At 44.2% G+C, this 20,647-nt stretch overlaps 1 protein-coding gene across 1 annotated transcript in view; it reads left to right on the forward strand.

The window, feature by feature from the left end:
* The window catches only part of LOC144133707 (L-lactate oxidase-like), a 173,545-nt gene that overhangs the window by 30,363 nt on the left and 122,535 nt on the right, over positions 1-20,647 (forward strand). Inside the window, exon 4 of the mRNA XM_077666846.1 lies at positions 18,824-19,001. Coding sequence (XP_077522972.1) covers positions 18,824-19,001 — 178 coding nt within the window. The remainder of the gene's footprint in view (positions 1-18,823; positions 19,002-20,647) is intronic.

Here is a 20,647-nt window from a genome sequence, read left to right on the forward strand (position 1 = left end):
ACCAGACTGGATTTTATTGATTACATGCAGTATAATACTACAAGGCCTACCCGAGAAAAACATACCAAACATTTTTAATGCCTCAATGTAAAACAAAGTAATATCGCTATTCTTCTTTTCCGAGATTCATCTTCGAATGGAACGGACTGCCTCTCGACGTTGAGGCAGTCAAGTTGAAACGTTTTTTCTTGCTTTGCATCCCTGATCGTGATAGCAGTGTAGGTGATGTTCTCTTCTCATGTGAATCACTGGCGGCGGTTCCTTCTCTGGCAATTGCGCAGCAGTTTTGTAAACTATGCACAGGCATCTCGTCTGATATACCTTGTTGTATCTTTTCTTCTGTTTATTTTTGTCATAACTCAATGTATACCACGTGCGAGCCTGTTTGCTAATGCACTGTACTCTGCCCATTCCTGCTTTGGCCGCTAAAAGGCGGCTGGCAGAATTGTAAAATAAAATCACATCAAATCAAATAAAAATAGTAATATCTCTCTAGTGCTTTTTCAGTGCGTCTACAGGAGATCTTCAAATAAGCAATCTTCGATTCACTGATTGCATTGCTTGGCCATGTAACTCCGTACATGAACTGCGAAGAATGATGAAGAACCTAGACAAATAAAGTAGAATTGTGGGCCTGGAAATTAATATCAAGAAATATAATGTTCAATAGTCCCGGATGGGCAAGGCAGTTGGCGGAGGCACTAAAGCAGTGCGAGCTGTCAGGGAATTCTATTTAGGCCAAATAATGACTGTAATTCTGGACCTCTTCAATCAAATAACGAGGAGAATAAGAATAGTGTGGGGCGCATTTGAAGATACTCTTAGGATATGAATAGCAGTTTGCTAATATCCATCAAGAGGAAAGTATATAACAGCTGCAGCTTAATTTAGCGGTTGTAACCTATGACGCAGAAACGTGAATATAACGAAAAGGGTTGAACTTGACAGCGCAGCTGGCAGTGGAAAGAAAAATTGTATCTGTAGCATTAACACACCTCAGGCAAGAAGAATGTGCCAGGGAACAAACGCGATGAAATGACTTCGTAGTCGAATAAAGATGAAGTGGGCTTGAACAGGACATGTAATGCAAAAGCAAAATAACCGATGGTCCATGAAGGCAATTGGTAGATTCCAAGAGAAGACGAGAGTAGCTGGAGGCGCCCGGGATGGGAGGAGGAGATTGGATTTCGCTGGGATAAGACGACCGCAGCTGGCAGGGTTAACTGGAGAGGTATGAGAGAGGTCCTGCTGTGGACGCAGTTAGGCCGAGTTAAGCTGTGTGGCGACGAGCTGCAAATTATCCAGTAGGGTAAAAAGCGCAGCAATGCCGCATTTTCCAGTTGCACGCTTTGTGATGTGCAGGGTGCCCAGGTGTTCAGGAAATATAGGCCGATTAGCTTACTACGAGTTGACGGGGAACCAGGAAAACAAAAGGGCTCGATTTCCTTTTCCGACCACGTGCGTGGTTGCTGGAGTTACGAGACCGCAACATGGCCAGGAAGGAAGGCGTCCTGCAATCTTCAGGAAGCGCAGTAGACGCCTCGGTGCGTTCGCAGTTTATCAGCTTCAGGGTGCAGCCTGTCGCTCGATCGTCGGAGCTGCATTTTCGAGACGCGCTTCCGCTAAAGTAAACGGCCCTGTTCAGCCTGATGAAACGATAAGGCGCTTTAGCCCGCTTGCTCGTATTAATATTATCCGCTTGGGCCTGCGCCATATGGCCCACTTATGGAACCCTATTGAGCCTTCTTCCGACATCGGCCATGGTCGTAGAGACACAGCGTAGAGGTAGAGCATCCGCTTCTCGTGCAAGAGAACTGGCGTGCGGAATTCCGGTTCCGCACAATTCTCCAGAGGTCTAAAAAAATCGTGTCGATAGAATTGCACAACCAGGTCTGGGGTGCGGCCTCATATCGGTCACCAGAATCAACAACGCACTCCCTCACCTGAACAGGATTTGGCCACCCTGGTGTTGTACTTGGCCACATCCATCTATGAAAGACCAATTAACGCTTGACCCTCAATCCCAAGCGGCTACGCAGCAATTGATAAAGGCCGCGGTCAAACGTGTGACGCAGCGGAGGGTGCTGAGAATTTCTCGCTTCGGACAGGTTGCCACTAGAAACTGAACCTGGCAACGTTTAACGCCAGAACCTTACCCTGTGAGGCAAGTATACCAGTGCTCTTAAAAGAACCAGAGGGTATTAAATGTGATATCATAGGGCCTAGTGAGGTTAGGAGGACCGATGAGGCGCATACAGTACTAAGGGGCGGGCACGTACTGTACTATCGTGGATTAGCGGACAGACGAGAACTAGGTGAGAGATTCCTCATAAATCATGAGATAGTTGCCAACGTAGAGAAGTTCTACTGTATTAACTAGAGGGCGGTAGCTATCCTAATTAGGTTGAATAGGAGGTAAAAATAGGAGGTAAATAGGAGGTGATGCAGACCTACGCGCCTGAATCGAGCCGTCATGACCAGATCGTCGAAAGCTTCTATGAAGACGTGGAATCGACAATAAGCAGAGTAGAAACACTGAACACTACCGATGGGCGACCTCAGTGGCATGATAGGAAAAGACAAGGCTGGAGGCCAGGCAGTAGGCGAGTATGACACATAGGTTCCGGGAATAGCAGAGGGGAGTTAGTAGAGTTCGCAGAGACGAATAATTTAGGGATCATGACTACCTTCTTACGGAGGCGAGATTACAGGAAACGGTCATCGACGAACCCCAATGGTGGGACTAAAAATGAAATAGACTTCACACTATGCGCCCAAGCTGGGATCGTTCAGGATGTCGAGGTCCTGCACTGTAGCGACGAGATTATGGCTATAAGTCTCGAAGTGGCCTGAACTGGAAGAGGGAACGGAAAGAAATAGTGAGGTGGAAGCCCATCACAGAGTCAACGGAGATGGGGAAGAAGAGGTAAACTGTAACAAGGTTACCATGTGGGCTAGTTGATGTGTATCAGACATAACTTCACCAGCGAAAGAACGGGACACCAGGAGAAGAAGAAGACAGGACAACGCTGGACTGACAACTGAAGTTTAATCGAGAAACGTCCTGGGTCACCAAACGACGCTTGCGTATCAGGCTCACAAAACACCCCTAAAAGACAAAAAAACCTATGTGGCGAATCACCATAATTGGCAAACAAAAAACAAACAAAAAGCACAAAAGCACAAAACGACACGAGTTCGTTGCTTGTTCGACTCGTGTCGTTTACAAGTTACCCCTATCATGTGGTAGAGTGTACACGGGCCAAACTGGCAGATGCGTTAATGACCGGGCACGAGAACATAACAATTCCATGAGAAATTTATCTGATCAGAATAATCTCCCACGTCACTGCAGGAGTTGCAAAGACTGCGTTCCAGCTTTTAACAACATGTCAGTCATCAGAAAAGGAAAAAAACAGGGAGGAGAGGGAAATCCCGGAGGCCTACCATATTAGGTTGCAAGGCAGTGACACATGCGTCAGTGCACCGTCTTTAAATCTCACTGACAAGGAATTTAGATTCCTGAGCAAAAGTGTACGAGTGCAAGGTTGACAGGCAAATTATGTGTTAGGAGAGTTAACTGCTGGGCTAGTTGGTGTTGCATACTGAAAGAAAGATTTTGCGCCTAACACACACCACACACAGAAAGAAGACGACACCACGGGCGCACACTTCAACTGTTTATTGAGGGTGAAGCACTCGACATATATAGGCCACGAAACAAAACACCGCGCATGCGTACAAGGTAACATGAAAAAAACACAAGCTGATTAGGCGCGATAAAAACTTGCGCTCAGCCTCATAAAGAAAAACCGATGTATCACTAACACAGTTAGGGCCCCCTTTCTTGATGTAGAATGCTTCCAGAGTTTCTCGGGATGTCTGACACCTGCCTCTACCCAAAATCCTCGCCTCACGGAACCGTGGGAAGCAATCGGTGCAGGCTCTGCAGTGAACCACAAGTCGCTCACCTTCGTTATTTTTTATATCTAGTGCATGCTCCCTAAGCCGGTCATTGACACAACGCCCCGTCTGTCCAATATAGGATTTTCCGCAGGACAGAGGAATTTCATAAACCACATTTGTGGCACACTTCACGAAACGCTGGCCATGTTTCTTCTGGCAGCCAAGCTTTTGCCTATCGCAAGTAATGCGACGGCTTAACTGGGAAAGCTTTTGGAGAGCCGAGAATACCATCGGTACATTATACCGGTTAGCGACTTTTTTCAAGCCGTGCGTGACCTTATGAATGTATGGGAATACTACAGGCCACTCTTTCTTCTTCGGTTCTACCCTGCTTACCCTAGCCTTCAACTTCTTCAAAAGCGTTTCAGCCACAGGGACCAATACCGACTCAGGGAAGCCAGCTGCAACGAGCCTGCTCAATTGGTTGCAAAAACTTGCCTGCATTTCATGCACACACGACTTCCGGAGCGATGACTCCAGGCAGAGGTTGGCGATGCCTCTTTTTACAACTTTGGAGTGGGCCGAATTGTACGGCAGGAGCCCTTTCTTCGCACGAGGGGAGTAAGCCCAACAGATGTGCCCATCTGAAAACTTTAGCTGTAAATCTAAAAACTGAAGCGACCCATTATCCTGTAGCTCATAGGTAAAACGTAGCCCTTTTCCTAGGTTTCTAAAATCATCTAAAACACTCCTAACTGTAGCCTGATTCGAAACGGAGTACTTCTTGTTTAAAACTACTAAAAAGTCGTCCATGTAACGAAACACCTGAAGGACTTTGTCATTATTAAAATGGTTAAAACTATCGTGTAGAGAGCGATCGATAAAAGATAAAAAGATATTGCACAATATAGGGGCAATGCACGAGCCTATGCATATGCCTTTCTTCTGCAAGAACGGTTGCTCGTCAAACAAGATAAAAGTACTACGAAGATAAAATTCTAAAAGGACGAAAAAGTTATCAACAGTGATGCCAGCGGAATTTTGGAAAGCCAATGGGCCGCTCTCGTCTATGCACATTTTAACAGAGGCAAACAAGTCCGGATAGGGCACTGAATAAAAAAGGTCTTCTACATCTACGGAAAAAGCATATTCTATGTCATTCTTTTCTTCGAAAAAATGGGCTACTTGCCCTGAACTTTTTGTAAGCAATGGATCAGTTATAATTAGGCTATTCAAACTTCTCTGAAGGAACTTACTCACGCAGTGCTGCCAGGTACCCGCTTCACTCACAATGGTACGGAATGGCGCTTCGGGTTTATGCGTTTTAACGGAAAAGAAAACATGCAACGCCCCCCCCCCCCCCCCCATCACTCTTAGTTATATCTTTAGCTAGTCCATGCAAATCTAGGCGCTTACAAAGTTCAAAAGCTTTGCTCTTAATTCTAGTTCGAGCTTTTTTCACAACCATGAAATTTTTGTTCACCGCCTGCGCAGCTTTCTCTCTATACATAGAACTAGGCAAAACTACGAAGCCACCTAACTTATCTGCCTGCAAAAGGCTGAGTTCATTATCCTTGAAGAATTTCACTATAGAACGAAAGGGGTCTTTAGGGCAGTCCTGTTCAGTCCGCGTGACACTCTTGGCAAGGCTGTTCACACCATCCAGAAGGCAGCGCTTCCGATCTTCTTGTGGGGCCTTTTTCGCCATAGCCCTGTTTAGGGCCATCAGTTCGTGGGGTGGGACCAAAGGCTGCAGTCCAAACTTAGGGCCTTTTTGAAGAACATTTGAAATGTTGGAGGGAATACAGGCACTTCCCATGACTGTAAGATTTCCCTTTCCACTATCCTGCGTTTTTGGTTTTCCTTTGGTTTTAAGGATGAATTTCAAATTCCAAATCCACCACATCTCGGTCAAACGAGCAGCTTCGCTTCTAAGGTAATGGAAACGCCTTAGAGCAATCCATTCCGGTGACTGGGTAAAGCAGACAACATGTAACCAGTCTGTTAATAACCGGACTTGCCGCCAAAGTTCAGATCGCCAGATCTTGCAGATACGTTTTACATGCCCCCTAGAGGGTGCCACAGGGCCAAACAGGGCACTCACTTCTACCGGTGTAACGGAATTTCTGATGCAGAATCCAAGGTACCTTGCACGACAGGTCGCAGACACGATGTTTGTCAGGAGCTGGTTGACGTCCTGAAGGTCAACAGAAGGAGAATAGAAAGGCGAGCCCGATATAGAAGAAATATACTTTAGGAGAGTTAACTGCTGGGCTAGTTGGTGTTGCATACTGAAAGTATGCCGAGTGCTTCACCCTCAATATATGTCGAGTGCTTCACCCTCAATAAACAGTTGAAGTGTGCGCCCGTGGTGTCGTCTTCTTTCTGTGTGTGGTGTGTGTTAGGCGCAAAATCTTTCTTTCAGTAAAATTATGTGTTTTTTGTGCTTTTTTGCTTTTTGTTTGTTTTTTGTTTGCCAATTATGGTGATTCGCCACATAGGTTTTTTTGTCTTTTAGGGGTGTTTTGTGAGCCTGATACGCATGCGTCGTTTGGTGACCCAGGACGTTTCTCGATTAAACTTCAGTTGTCAGTCCAGCGTTGTCCTGTCTTCTTCTTCTCCTGGTGTCCCGTTCTTTCGCTGGTGAAGTTATGTCGGAAAGAAGTGGAATTCAGCATATCGCTGTAGAAGAGATATCAGGCTTGAACTGAGGGAGGAAAACTTAATTTTTAAACCACTAACGATAACAGAATTTTAACCAGTATTTCTACGAGGTGTTTTCAGAATTAGATGAATATGAAATAAAAGCAGCGGCTGCACCAGAGGAGGGCATTGAAGTGACTCGTGAGGGTGTCCTGGCGATGCTCTTGAAACTGGACACTAAAAAATCCGCTGGACCCGATGGTCTTCCGAATGTATTTTTGAGGCGATACGCAGAACAAATATCATGTTGCCTAACAGACATTTTTAAACTATCATTAGCATGCGGAAAACTTCCTTCAGATTGGAAAATAGCACGTGTGGTTCCTGTGTATAAAAAAGGTGATCGACTGTCAGTTTCAAATTATAGGCCTGTTTCCATAACATGCAGTTGCTGTAAGATGTTGGAGCACATTGTAGCCGGCTACCTGCGAAAGTTCCTGAGCGATCATAATCTTCTGTCTGATTGTCAACACGGGTTTAGGCAGGGTTTATCTACAGTTACTCAGACTGTTCTGGCTGTGCACGACTTTGCGCGGGTGCTTGATATGTCCGGGCAAACGGACGTGGTTTTCTTTGATTTTAGCAAGGCCTTTGATAAGGTCTTCTTGATAAACTTCTCTATAAGATGGAATGTATGGGTGTGCCTTTTTTATCATTCGGTGGGTTCAAGCATACCTTACAGACAGACGGCAATATGTAGAAATTAATAAGAACGCTTCAAGTGTTGTTAATGTTCAGTCAGGAGTCCCCCAAGGAAGTGTGCTTGGGCCATTGTTGTTTTTAATATATGTTAATGATTTAGTTGCGGTCGTACCTGAAGATGTTTCTGTTAAGTTATTCGCAGACGACTGTGTTGTGTTTAAACAAATTTCATCCGAATATGACCACAGCTCTGTACAAAAAGCAGTTTTTGCCATTGAAGAATGGTGTCTTAAATGGGCTATGGAACTTAATAGTGAAAAAACTGTTGTCTTACGTATAACTAGAAAAAAGTCTCCAAGTTTGCTGCCTTACCTTATTCGCGGTAATAGGATTTTGGAAAATGAGCAATATAAATATTTAGGTGTAACACTTGACAGTAAGTTAAAATGGTCGTCACACATTACTAATATTTCTACAGCCGCATTGATAAAGCTATGGGTTTTACGAAGAAAGCTAAAAACTGCCCCAGCACACATGAAAAAATTGGCTTACGAAACTTCTGTGCGGTCTTTACTTGAATTTGCTTCAGCCGTTTGGGACCCGTACACGAAAAAGGACATAATGGTCCTTGAAAAAGTAAATAGGAAAGCGGCTAGGTTTATATACGGAAAATACAAAAGGGAAGACTCTCCATCACAGTTAATGATGTCAAATAACATTCCTACACTAGAAGTCCGCCGAAAGATTAATAGATTGGTATTCTTGTTTAATAGTTTAACAGGTAAAAATAAACTGAAGCTTCCGGAGTGCATTAAGCGTCCTCTAGTGAGAAGGACTCGGAACGTTCTTGAACATTCACTTACTCCCCTTTTCGCCAAAACTAACATTTTTAAATACAGTTTTTTCCCTAGAACAGTGCAAGATTGGAATTCGTTACCGGAATCTGTTTTTTCCTCGCAAAATTTTTCTGATGCGTTAAATCGTCTATTTACCTGCTAATATTGATTATATGTATGTTTTGTATACGTGTGCTGCTGATATTGTATAAGTTTATTCGTTTGGTTTATTCTTTTGGTATCCGTGCGCTGCTAACATTGTATAAGTTTATTCTTTTGGTTTTATTCTTTTGGTTTCCGTGTGCTGCTAATATTGAATAACTTTATTCTTTTGGTTATGTAACATTATATGTTCACTCCTGCTTGGGCCAAGCAGTGGCCTGCAGTATTATGAAATAAATAAAATAATAAATAAATAAATCATTACGGAGTGCGCAGCAGAAGTAGGCGGTAGTATAGTTATACAGGGCACTGGCAAGTTCTCTCAGGAGACGAAAGATATGATTAAGAAACATCAAAGCATGAAAACCTCTAACCACACAGACGGTATAGAACTGGCAGAACAATCAAAGTTAATAAATAAGCGCAAGGTAGTCGTCACAAGAAAGTTTAATATGGAGAGAATCGAGCATGCCCTACAAAACAGAGGTAGCCTAAAACCGAGGAAGAGAAAACTTCACATCGGCAGTAATCAGATGTATGCGTTCAGAGACAAGGAGGGCAATGTCATTAGCAATATGAATAAGACAGAGTAGCCGAAGAGTTCGATACAAATCTATAAAGTAGCGAATGCAAACGGGGCGGTTATGAGAGAGCCAGTAGCGCGCAGCAGTGGGAAATCCGTTCAGTAACGAAAGAAGAAGCAAATATAGTATTGATAGCAATACAAAGAGAAAAAGCAGTTGGTGAGGATCAGGTAACAACAGATCTGCTTAAGGGCGGAGAGAAAATTGTGCTAGAAAAACCTAGGCGCCCTCTAAACGCAATGCCTTATGACCACGAGCGTACCGGAACCTTGCAAGGACGCAAATATTATCTTAATCTTTTAGAAAGGGCACGTGACGGACTAGAAAAATTACAGACCGATCATATTATTGTCTGTTGCCTGCAAAGTATCTACTAACTTAATTGCTAATAGAGTGAGGACAACCTCAGACTTCAATGAACCTAAGGATCAGGCTGGCTTTCCTAAAGACTACTCGTCTAGAGATCACATTCACACTATCAATTAGGTGATAGAGAAGTGCGCAGAATATAACGAACCCTTATATATACCCTCATAAATTATGAGAAAGCATTGAACTAAAAAGAAATGTCAGTAGGCATGCATTCATTAGGGATTAAGGATGTAGATGAGCGTTATTGAAAAATGCTCTAAGATATCTATAACGGGTGCACAGCTACCATAGTGGTCCATAAAATCAGCAGTAAAATATTAATAAGGAAGGATTCCAGGCAGAGAGACGCGATCTAGTGATGCTATTCACCGCCTGTTTACAAGAGGTAATCAGAGGCTTGGATTCATAACTGTTAGGGATAAGAGTTAATGGAGAATACCTTCGTAATTTGCGATTCTCTGATGACATGTGCTCGCTATGTCACTCAGGGGATGAATTACAAAGTGCTGGGAATAACAGCGCTGAGATGAGGGACAAAGAATCAAGAAGACAATAGGACTGGCGCGTCTTCTTTGTCCCTCGTTTCAGCGCTGTTATTCCCTGCAGTATGTATTAACTAGCTTAACTCTCGGCTTAACGGAATTACAATGCATGACCAATGTGTTAGACTGGCAGAGCAGAACGGTGGGCCTGGAAGTTAATATGCAGAAAACCATACTAATGTGTGACAGTCTCGCAGGGGAAGTGAAGCTCATAACTGGTAGCGAGATGCTGGAAGTGGAAGGGGAATACGTCTATTTTGGGCAGGTAGGGACCACTGATTCTGATCGTGAAAGGGAAATAATTAGAGGAATAAGAATGGGGTGGAGCGATTCCAGCCGATTTTTTCAGATCATGAGTGGCAGTTTACCAATAACCCTGAAGAGGAAAGCACATAACAGCTGCAGCTTACCGGTATTCACCTACGGGGCGCAAACATGGAGGGTTCAGCCTAAGGTAAAGACAACGTAGCGAGATATGGAAAGGAAAATGCTAGGTGTAACACTAAGGAACAGGATGAGGGCAGAATGAGTAAGAGATGAAACGCGGGTTAATGATATCCTAGTCCCAATCAAGAAAAAGCAATGGGCTTGGGCAGGGTATACAATGGGATTTCTAGATAACCGCTGGTCTTTAAGAGTAACGGAGGGCGGTTGAGATGACTTTTGTGGGGAAAAGGTGGCCGCATGTGGCACGGGAAAGAGCTAATTGAAGAGGCACGGGAGACGCCTTTTTCCAGCAGTGGGCGCAGTCAGGCTGATGACGTCCGGGAAGGTGGCTTTCCGATAATCAAGGGGGACTTGAGAGGGAGTCGTCGCTGGGGGAGAGATGGGAAGGAGGAGCTTTTAATACAGGTACTCCTGTCTTTTCGTGGCATCGAGGAACGACAAAACTCCTCCGAGTAGTTATGTCTCATCGCACGCTTAGTCAGTTCTGATACCTTTGACTGCTAAAGGCCTATCAGAGCTTCGCGTTATGCATCAAAATAGTGGTGACTGTTTTATCGGCTTATAATCAATAGCCCCACCGTAAAGAAAAGGCGGCGTCCTGTGTTGTATGGTTGGGTGGACCATCTGCCTCCTGCAAACAGCTGAAATGTGGAGAGAGAGAGAATCCCTTCTGCAACTGTGGGGAAGAGGCATGAAGGTGGCTGCCGCAGGAAGAACCCTGATGGTGTTCTGAAGCTGGCGGAGGAATGCGCACCCTTAGGGTGGCTGCGCCGAGAACAGGCCAGAGGGTGGCTACCATGTAAGGCGGAGGGCCAGTGACAATGATAACCCAGTGACAATGAGCTTTGGATAATTAATGTTCTACGTCGGCAACTTTAGCGGTTCAGGCAAGAAGAAGGATTACTGTTAACCCATTTTCATCGCGTAATGATAATAAAGATCTCCGTTATATTTTGATCAATGCCCTCATAATATCGCTCACGCTGGTTGCGTTTACCGAGCACGGGACACAGCCCCTCAATGCATTGAGCAGAATACGTGGCATCACATCAGAAAAGCAGAGAGTTTTTCGGACGAATGCTTACAATTGCGGGGCATGCCATCCAATGTGGCAACTAGATACATTTTCGTGGGTCACAGCGCGCTCAGCCCAAAAAGGTTAGAAGATAATGATGAAAATTTGTTGGCAATCACTAATGACAAAAACAGTCAGTACAATTCCAACTACACACCATTAGATAATACGACAGTAATTCTCTATGCCCTGGCTGCGTTGGAGAGACGTTGTTTTGTTGTTGGCGGAAGACGTGCGCATTATGGTAAAATATGAGACGAAACACTATAAATGGGGTCAATTCAAATGGCGTACTTATTTCTGAATAAAAGGTGGTCGGAAATTTGCCCTTATTTTCAGCCACATACTTAAGGCCGACGATTTCAAAAACTATACTTGGAATGAAAAGTCAGTGCGCAGCTTTTATATCGGGGCTGATTTGTTGTCCCATTTCGAACTGCAACTCACTGGAAGTCCATGGCTACCAGCCTCTCTGTATCATATTAGTCCAGGGCATTAGCTTGAATCACTTGCTGAGCCACTGCGCGTTTTGCAGTTTCGTCATGAACAAGCGACTTGTCTGATTTGCTTGGGTACCTTGATCTCGTATTTCTGACTGAAAATAATGTTAATGAGTATGAGTCTGATACGTTTATTCTTCCAGGCTTTTAAATGTTTCTCTTATTGTCGTGATTCTGGTAGGGATGATGGTGTATTAGGATTTGTTAAAAAATGCTGGCACTTTGAAAGAGTAGCTTGTGCTTTTAATGCGGCAGAAGTAGTAGCTCTTTCATAGTTGCATAGGCGAGATGTTTGTTGTGCTAGCAGTTTATCGTCCTCCTAACTCAATACTCGAAGTATTTTGTTCTGAACATCCAGAATTTAAAACTCACCACAATCGAATTAATGTAATAATTACTGGTGACCTTAATACTGACATTCCCGAAATAAGGAAATCTGGTGTTGAGCGCTATTTAGATTTACTTGCTGCATACGGAATAGAGAATATGATTTATAGTTTTATCAGGGAAGAGGTAATGGGCTATAGACTTACTCAGTCGTGCATCTACCACATAGCAGTCAGGCTCCCGAATAACGTCGCTAACGCTGCAGTAACACGTAGAAATGGGGCGGATCATTATTTCACAGTGCTGTGTGTTCTCAAGAAAGAAAGGGAAACATCGAGTCAGACCGTTAGAACTATAAAAATAATTCATAACAAAGGTTTTGACGAGCTCGTACAAACTTTTAATTGGAGGTCTCTGCTAACTCAAAGTCACATTGATGCTTAAAACTCATTAGTAGCCGTGTTTGATGAGCTGTATGCTAATTTCACAAGGGAGTTTAAAATAATGTTAAGAAATCCAGAGAAGAAATGGATAACGAATGATATACTTAAACTCTCTGATGAAAAGGAAGAACTATGGAATGACTATAAACAAGACTTTGAGAACCTTGCCTTAAAAGAGCAGTATAGGGCACATCGTAATAAGCTTAGTGCTATATTGAGACAAGCAAAGAAGCAATATTTTTGTGCTGAGTTTTCTAGGGGCAGCAGCAATACAAGGAAAACTTGGAGTCTATTAAATGAATTATTAGGTAGACAGAAGAATTACAATCTGGATGAGAAGTTGCATCGTACTTTTATGAAAGCGGATCCTTCGACCATTGTGAATTCTTTTAATGATGCGTTTGTATAATCCATTAGAGAACTTAAAAAAACAATCTATCGCTTCTACCATCCAATACCAGGGCAAGAAAACAAATCTGCTGCATTTCCTCCTGTTGATCAAGACGTGTTCTGGAACCTTATTCGTACGCTACCAGACAGCATGCCACCAGGATACGATAGGATTAGACTGCGTGTTTTGTGAAACAATTACTCCAAACTTAAAGAAGTACTTTTACATATACTTAATGGTTGTTTTAAGACAGGAGAAATACCCCCAGGCCTGAAGGTCTCAGTACTAAGGCCAACCTACAAGTCGAGGAAACAGACAGATGATACAAATTACAGACCAATTGTCATACTACCAGTCATTAGCATCCTGATGGAAAAAATTGTTCACCAATATATGACATTGTTTTGTGAGAAGTATTCTTGTTCGAGTAGTACGCAGTATGGTTTCCGTCGTAATATTGGTATGGTTGAGCTTCTTGAAGATTGCTGTGATATTATCAGTGGTAACCTGGAGGAGAATCAATGTGTTTTTGGGCTATTTTTGGATTTATCGAAAGCATTCGATACAGTAGAGCAATCTGTTTTGTTACATAAGTTGGAAAGTATTGGATTCCGTGGTCCATACCTTTCGTACCGTAAACAAGTAGTAAAAATTAAAGAATCATTTAGAACTTTCTCTGATATTCAGTACGGCGTTCCACAAGGTTCTGTTTTGGGACCGTTTATCTTTAATATTTATGTAAATGATATGTTTAACTTAAAATTAAATGCAAAATTATTTCAGTATGCTGACGACACAGCTTTAGTAATATCCCGTGAATGAATCAATCTACTTCAGTGCGATATCAATGATATATTAGACTGGTTATCTGGAAATCAAATATACATAACGAAAAAGAAAACTGTTAATGTTTTAGAAATCCGCACAAGAATGTAGATCTTGCCCGGTCTGTTCGTCTGCATGGTAGCAACTTTGCCAATTGTGAATGTTCGCCACTAACCTACTCGAACAGTGTTAAACATCTTGGCCTGTATCTTGATTCCAACATGAGTTGGTCTTCCCAAATTGACTATTTATTAAAGCGACTTCGTTCTCTTTCTGTGCAGCTTGATCGTATAAAATTCACTACATCTGCAAACTTGCGCCAGACTGTGTATAAACCTTTAGGAGAATCTATACTTAGATATGGTGTTTCAGTGTATGGTTCTTGTGCGCCTTGTAAGATCAAGAAGGTAGATAGTTTTCTGTGCAGAATCTCCACTAATTTATTGTATGGCACTTCTCATGAGAAATCCGACCACAAAACTAGAATGCTAAAAGCAGGAGTTATTCCTCGGCATGACTTGTATGTGGAAGTGGTAGTTTGTCCTTCCACCGCCGCCGTAACCCGCTTGATTTCCCATATGTAGTCGCTAACGTTCACCTGCAGTCCGTTTCATCATACAAATACCTAGGCGTCACACTGTGTAACAACTTATCATGGGCTACACACGTTACTAACGTCATTTCCTCGGCTAATAAAACTCTCGGATTCTTACGACGTCATCTTCGCCACGCCCCACAACAGGTAAAATTACTAGCATATAAAACTCTTGTCAGGTCAAAGTTAGATTACGCATCGCCAGTTTGGAACCCTCATCAAGTTTACCTTATTAATGCGCTCGAGTCACTTCAAAACAGAGCAGCCAGATTCATTCATTCCTCCTATTCGTACGATATCAGTGTAACATCTTTAAAATCAGTTGCTGGGCGAGTTGGTACTTCATGCTAACATTCACAGCGCAAGACGAACACGGACACTGTCCACATCGTCGGTGATATCCAGCTACCGTCTTATGTGCGACAAGTGCTCAGCTGCGGACCCAAGTTCGCTGTGGAGCCAAGGAAGACAACCGCGGAACGTTTGGCCATGGTGAGGCAGGTGTCAAGTCTTGCCTCTGGGTCGGAGAATGGGAGATGCCTCTCGGAGGGTGTAGATGTTATATCTCAGTGTAAAATCCAGCCTCATAGATTGCCCATCCAGAGAACTGTCTCTTATTTGCGGGATAATTCCTTAGCACTCCTTACCGCCGACAAGGAAGGGGGCTTTGTGGTGCTTTCGGAGGTCATGTATAAAGCGAAAGCAGAGGAAGCTGTGTACTCGGTGTTCGATACAAGAAATTACGTACGTCTAGAGCGTGTAAAGAGTGCGGCAAAAAGGTTATGCAGCTCCATGAATTTGGATAAGCTTGTTAAATCCATAGACAAGGCGGAAAAGGTAAGCTTGGACCTTTTCTTTGCTGCAAAAACTCATAAAGTGGACTGCCCTCTGCGGGTAATTATCTCTGAAAATGGAACTTGGCAGAAGTCGCTTGCAAGGTTTCTGCAGCAAAATTTAAATTCTCTTACCGTTGACGACCCTTTCAAGGTGAAGAACTCTGACGAGGTGATCCGATTTCTTAAGGACATGCCCAAGGCGAACCTGTCGGCTTTCTCAGTCGACATTAAAGACCTTTATTATTCGATCCCGCAGGATAGCCTACTGACCAGTGTAAGGAACTGCATAGACAGACATGGGGTGATTCCGTTTCAAAACAGTAGTGGTTTATCTGTCGATAATTTCCTGGAATTGCTTTCAACTTACCTTAAGTCAACATTCGCAGTTTGGGAAGGCACCATCGTCACTCAAAAAAACGGAATATGCATTGGCTCCTGCGTTGCTCCGGTTTTGAGCGACATTTTTCTAGCGGAGCGGGACCGAGAATTGAAGCGTAGAAGTGAAGGGTCCAGTGTTGTTGGCATCTTCAGATATGTGGATGATTTTCTCGTTTTCACCGGCACAGAAGATATGTCCAATCAGGCAAACTTGTCTAGTGTTCTGTCTTTGTTTTCTGAATGCCTTCAACCACTAATCTTGACGCATGAACTGGCTGTGAACAGATTAATCAGATTTCTTGACTTGGGTATTTATTTTTCTGCTAACCATGTGTGCTGGGCTTATGAACCGCGAGGAAACAAACCTGTTCTTCCTTTTGGTTCAGCCCACTCAAAACTAGTGAAACGTGCGATTGTTAAGTCATGCTTTTGCAGTGCTCTCGAGAAATCGTGCGAGCATAGACTGGAGTCTGCGTTCCTTAACCAGGTGACCAGGTTGAACAGCTCTGGCTATCCAAGCACACTCTTGTTAGCGGTTGCAGAGAGCTTGCTCAAAGAGAGCAGGGAAGTGGTTCGTAACCAGGACGGAGCTGACAGAGATTGGAGAAAGAATATGACGGTATTGCCGTACATGCACACCATCGCCCACCAGCTCAAAAAAATAGTAAAAAGAGCAGGAGTTCATGTGGTCTTTTCCGCACCTGAGAAACTCTCTAAACTATGCAAAAAGGTGAATTCCGCCGTCTCTGTCAGCAACTCCTGCGCTGTTAGGCACAGGCAGCCATTTGTGAAGTGCGCGAGAAACGTGGTGTACTCGATTCCATTGCCCTGCGGAAGAGCCTACATTGGCCAAACAGGCAGGTGCCTCAACGAGAGGCTCATGGAACATAACAACAGCTTCATAGGGGCATCTCGTCATCTCGGCATACACTGCCGTGATTGCCAACAGTGCAAGGAACGTGGTCCTTCTTTGGGAAGAACCACCATCCTTCACAAGTACATAAGCAAAACAGCCAGGGAGATTGCTGAGGCTGCAGAGATTGCAAAAAAAAGGGATCACTGTGTCAGCACTCCATCATTGCTGTTAAGTGATAAGGAGCGTCATATCTTGCGAATTTCGGAATGAGTATTATGGCTTCGACGTTCTTGTGCGCGTACTGCTTTTTAGGTTTTTTAGCTTTTTGTTTTTTCCTTTTTTTGTCGTGTGCAGAAAATGATGTGTTCGCTTGCGATGTGGCGCCGCTACCAGATGCTCATGAATGATTGTACCTTTTCGTTGCTGCGCATGTCCGCTGTACACCATATATAGTCGCTCGCACAGCAATAAACTTTTGTTGAAGTAACGGCGCTTTGTGGTGTCTCCCCTCGTGTCCGTGTTCGTCTTGCGCTGTGAATGTTAACATCTTTAAGAGCGGAATCCAGTTTAGCGCCCCTTTCACTTCGTCGTCGTATTTCTAGCCTCTGCCTATACCATAAATTTTTCCATAGTTCGCTGCGCTGCGCTCCCTACATTGCCCCGCCAGCCGGCATATCCCACCACATTCGTCATCCTTTCCAAGTGTTTCGCCCCCGTGCCCGTACTGTTACCGGTGCCGCTTCTTTTTTTCACCGTGTTTCTGTAGACTGGAACGACCTCTCCAATGACATCGCTACCATCTCATGCCCATCCACATTCGCCGAAGCTGTTACCAACCATTTTTCAACATAACACTTGTTCATTTGACTGTATGTACCCACCCCTTATGTAATACCCCCAGTGGGTCTTTAAGGTATTAAAATGAAATGAAATGAAATGAAATGAAATTACTTTTCAGTGCAGTTTAAACAGCGTGAGAGAAAACTAGAGTCACTTAGGCACATAGCACGTTACAAAGTTCCTGGAGCTTATACCATCTATGGTAAAAGGACACGACAGTTCATATACACTACTATATTAATAAACTACCTGCAAAGGTGTTGGGTTGTGATTCTATGAGGGCTGTGAAATCTGGACTGCAAGAGTGGATGGAAAGCTGCAACGAAGAATCTACTGAGTTGCTTTGTAATTTGCACCTTGTTATTGAAATTGTTTTGCGTTTATTGACTGCTGATTTCCTCTGTTTTACGTGATTATAAATCGATAATTCGTTGACCTAACTAATGCAATATATTGGCTTGTTTCATTGTTGATTTCTCTTTTTTTTTGTTTGCTAAGAATGGCAGTTGTGCACCTTTAGCGTTTTGTACTGACCGCGCATTGTTGTGACTGCCGTGGCCCGCCCACAAGCGCTTGCGCTTCTGCAGGCACACGCTATGTACTATATATATATATATATATATATATATATATATATATATATATATATATATATCTTTCAATAAAATTCCAGTATGTATGTATGTATGTAAACGAAGTCTGAAGTGATGCAATATGCGGAGGTAAAAGAAGCCACCGCTCACAGCAAAAAATTCTTACTGCACAACATCCTGTGGCAGCGTTGACGGCGGTTTGCGGCTGTAAAGCCCTTCTGAGGAACCGAAAACCTTCTGACGTCATCGTGCCTTATGAGCACCATTGGGCAAGTGGCGGTTTGTTTCCTTATTGCCCCGCAACGTGTACCCTGTGACATCGTATCAATGCGTGAACACTGCCTTATCCTGATAGCGCTTTGCCTTGCAGACAATCAGTGTTTCCTTGCGGACGCTATCAGAGTGAGAGCTCGAACTGTGTACATTAACGGGGTAATATGTTTCTTGCCAATCAACCTTAGGCGTGGGGAATGCGTGCCTTGAAGTGAATAAATAGGTGCGAGTTTATCCTCTATTTAAATGAACAATCATCGGAACGGTGCACCCGAATGCACAAAATGGTGGTTGACAGATTTTGTTATTAGACTGATATAGCTCAATGAGAACGTGCTCAGGCAGGCATTTAACCACCGTAGCAACCTAAGCGCGTCGACTCCTTTACAACGTTCGCTCTGCGACAACTTGCTCATTGGTTGCCAATATCGTAACAGCCCCGTTGGATTGGCGATTTACCTGATCTTACTGCATTGCACGGAATTGACTACACTTTTTCTAAACAGGTGCCTGCTGCTAGTTTATCCAAACGCCCCCTTTGTACATGCCAAAACGTTTGCACGTGTTTCTCTGCGGTGTGCCAAGTTTATTTAATTTTTCCTAATGTGAGCGCAGCAGGCGTCACTCAGGAGCTTTGCAGGCAACTAGCTTGGCTGGGCAGTGTGAAAAAACTTGCACCCGCCTTGTTCGCACACAGTGGCCTACCATGGAATCCAGGGGCAAACGCTCGTGGAAGAAGACGGAACCGCCCTGGTCACGATAGCGGACATCCAGCGCCTGGGAGAGGCGAACCTGAACGGTCCGACCCGAAGCTACGTCGCCAACGGAGTGGAACAGCAGCGGACGCTGCGAGAAAACAGGGAGGCCTTCACGCGGTGCGTAGCGGTTTGGGCTGGGCAGGATGGATTTCCGCGCGCTTTTCGGCGTAGGCTCCATTGCCGCTGCGAACGTTATCGTTGTGAGCCAGATAAAGCACGCTGACGCTGTTGCTATCACTAGCGAGGCCATTCTCTATCAAAATAGAAAGCAGTGCTTAGTTTCATCGTCATCCTATGTGGCCGAATTGTTAGCGTTAATATAGCAGGACGGAGTTTCCCGAAATGTTCGAAAGTAAATCTGCCGGTAGTGATACACGTGCAGGCCGACACAGCGGAATTTTTTTATTTTCACTTGAAAGAAACTTCGAGAATCCGCTTCGTAACGCGATATTTATAAGTGGTTAATATTGCTAGAGCTTGAAGGCAACCGTTCCCAGGAGGGCGCACCTGTTAGAGTGCGTGCACTCCTATGCGTCGGTATTCGTCGAAACAATTAGCTTCACTGCGTTTTTTTTTTGCCCTTGCCCCTTCTCTCCGCGGTTACCCGCCCACTGGTAGCAGCAAATAAATGCTGCGCAACCACATTATGATGGTCGTTTGAATGCTGTCGGGGATATTGAGTTCATGTGCTTTGCGTGCATTTCTGCGGGCACTTTGTACGGTGTTCTTTTTGAGTTTAGCAATATCTGCCACTAATGAGGCCAAATAGTAAAAAAAATTATGTTGCGGCAAAAATGCTTCAAGGCTAACGCCAGCAATGCGAAGCTGTATCTTCGCTCCATCGTTCTGTGCAATACTCTCACAACTTGTCGCTGAAATCCGAGAGCTCCGCCACACAGCCATCAACAAAGGGCACGGTATTGTTTACCAATGGCAGCCAGGACACAGTGGCATCGCAGGCAACCAGCGCGCGGACGAGGCCGCACGAACTGCTCACATGAGGGCGATTGTGTCCATCCCCATCTCCAGAGCCGACGCAGCAGGAAGGCTTAGATCACTATCGCGGGACATCACGTTTGCCGCGCGGAATTCAGGCCAATTCTCGCATTCGCGTTTAAGAACCTTAGACCCAGATCTAAAGCTTCGGCTTCCATCCGGCCTACCACGACGTGAAGCAACATTGTTGTGTCGCCTGTGGTTTGGTGTAGCTTTCACCAAGCACCGCTTTTTAATAGGTTTGGCTGGCAGTCCTGCAAGCGCCATCTGCGGGTGTGATGAGACTATAGCACACATTGTTTGTGAATGCCCTGCATACAGCGCCGAAAGACAGGCTCTTTGCTGTGCACTGGATGGATGGATGGATACGGCTGAACCTTTTAAATCGGGCGGTGGCTCAAGCCAGCTAGCCATGACTTACGAAATTTTACTCTTCTCTTGATTTTAGCCACCAATAAGATAACCTTCACTTGGTTACTTCTACAGGCATAAAATCTACTTTCCCTTCACTGTCCTTAAACCCCAATACCTTGGATAAATCAGCCCCACTGCTTTCCACTGTAGGGTGAAGCCTTTTACAGAGCAGTATCAAGTGTTCAGCCGTTTCCTCCTCCTCTCCGCACGCAACGCACAACGTGTCTATCTCGTGGTACCTAACTCTATATGTCTTAGTCCGCAAAACTCCCGTCCTGGTCTCAGGCAACAAAGAGCTTCCCCTAGAATTATCATAGATATTTTCTGTGACAATTTCCTGCTTAAAAATCCTG

This window comes from Amblyomma americanum, chromosome 5 (genome assembly GCF_052857255.1).
Source record: "Amblyomma americanum isolate KBUSLIRL-KWMA chromosome 5, ASM5285725v1, whole genome shotgun sequence".
Taxonomy (NCBI): Eukaryota; Metazoa; Arthropoda; class Arachnida; order Ixodida; family Ixodidae; genus Amblyomma; species Amblyomma americanum.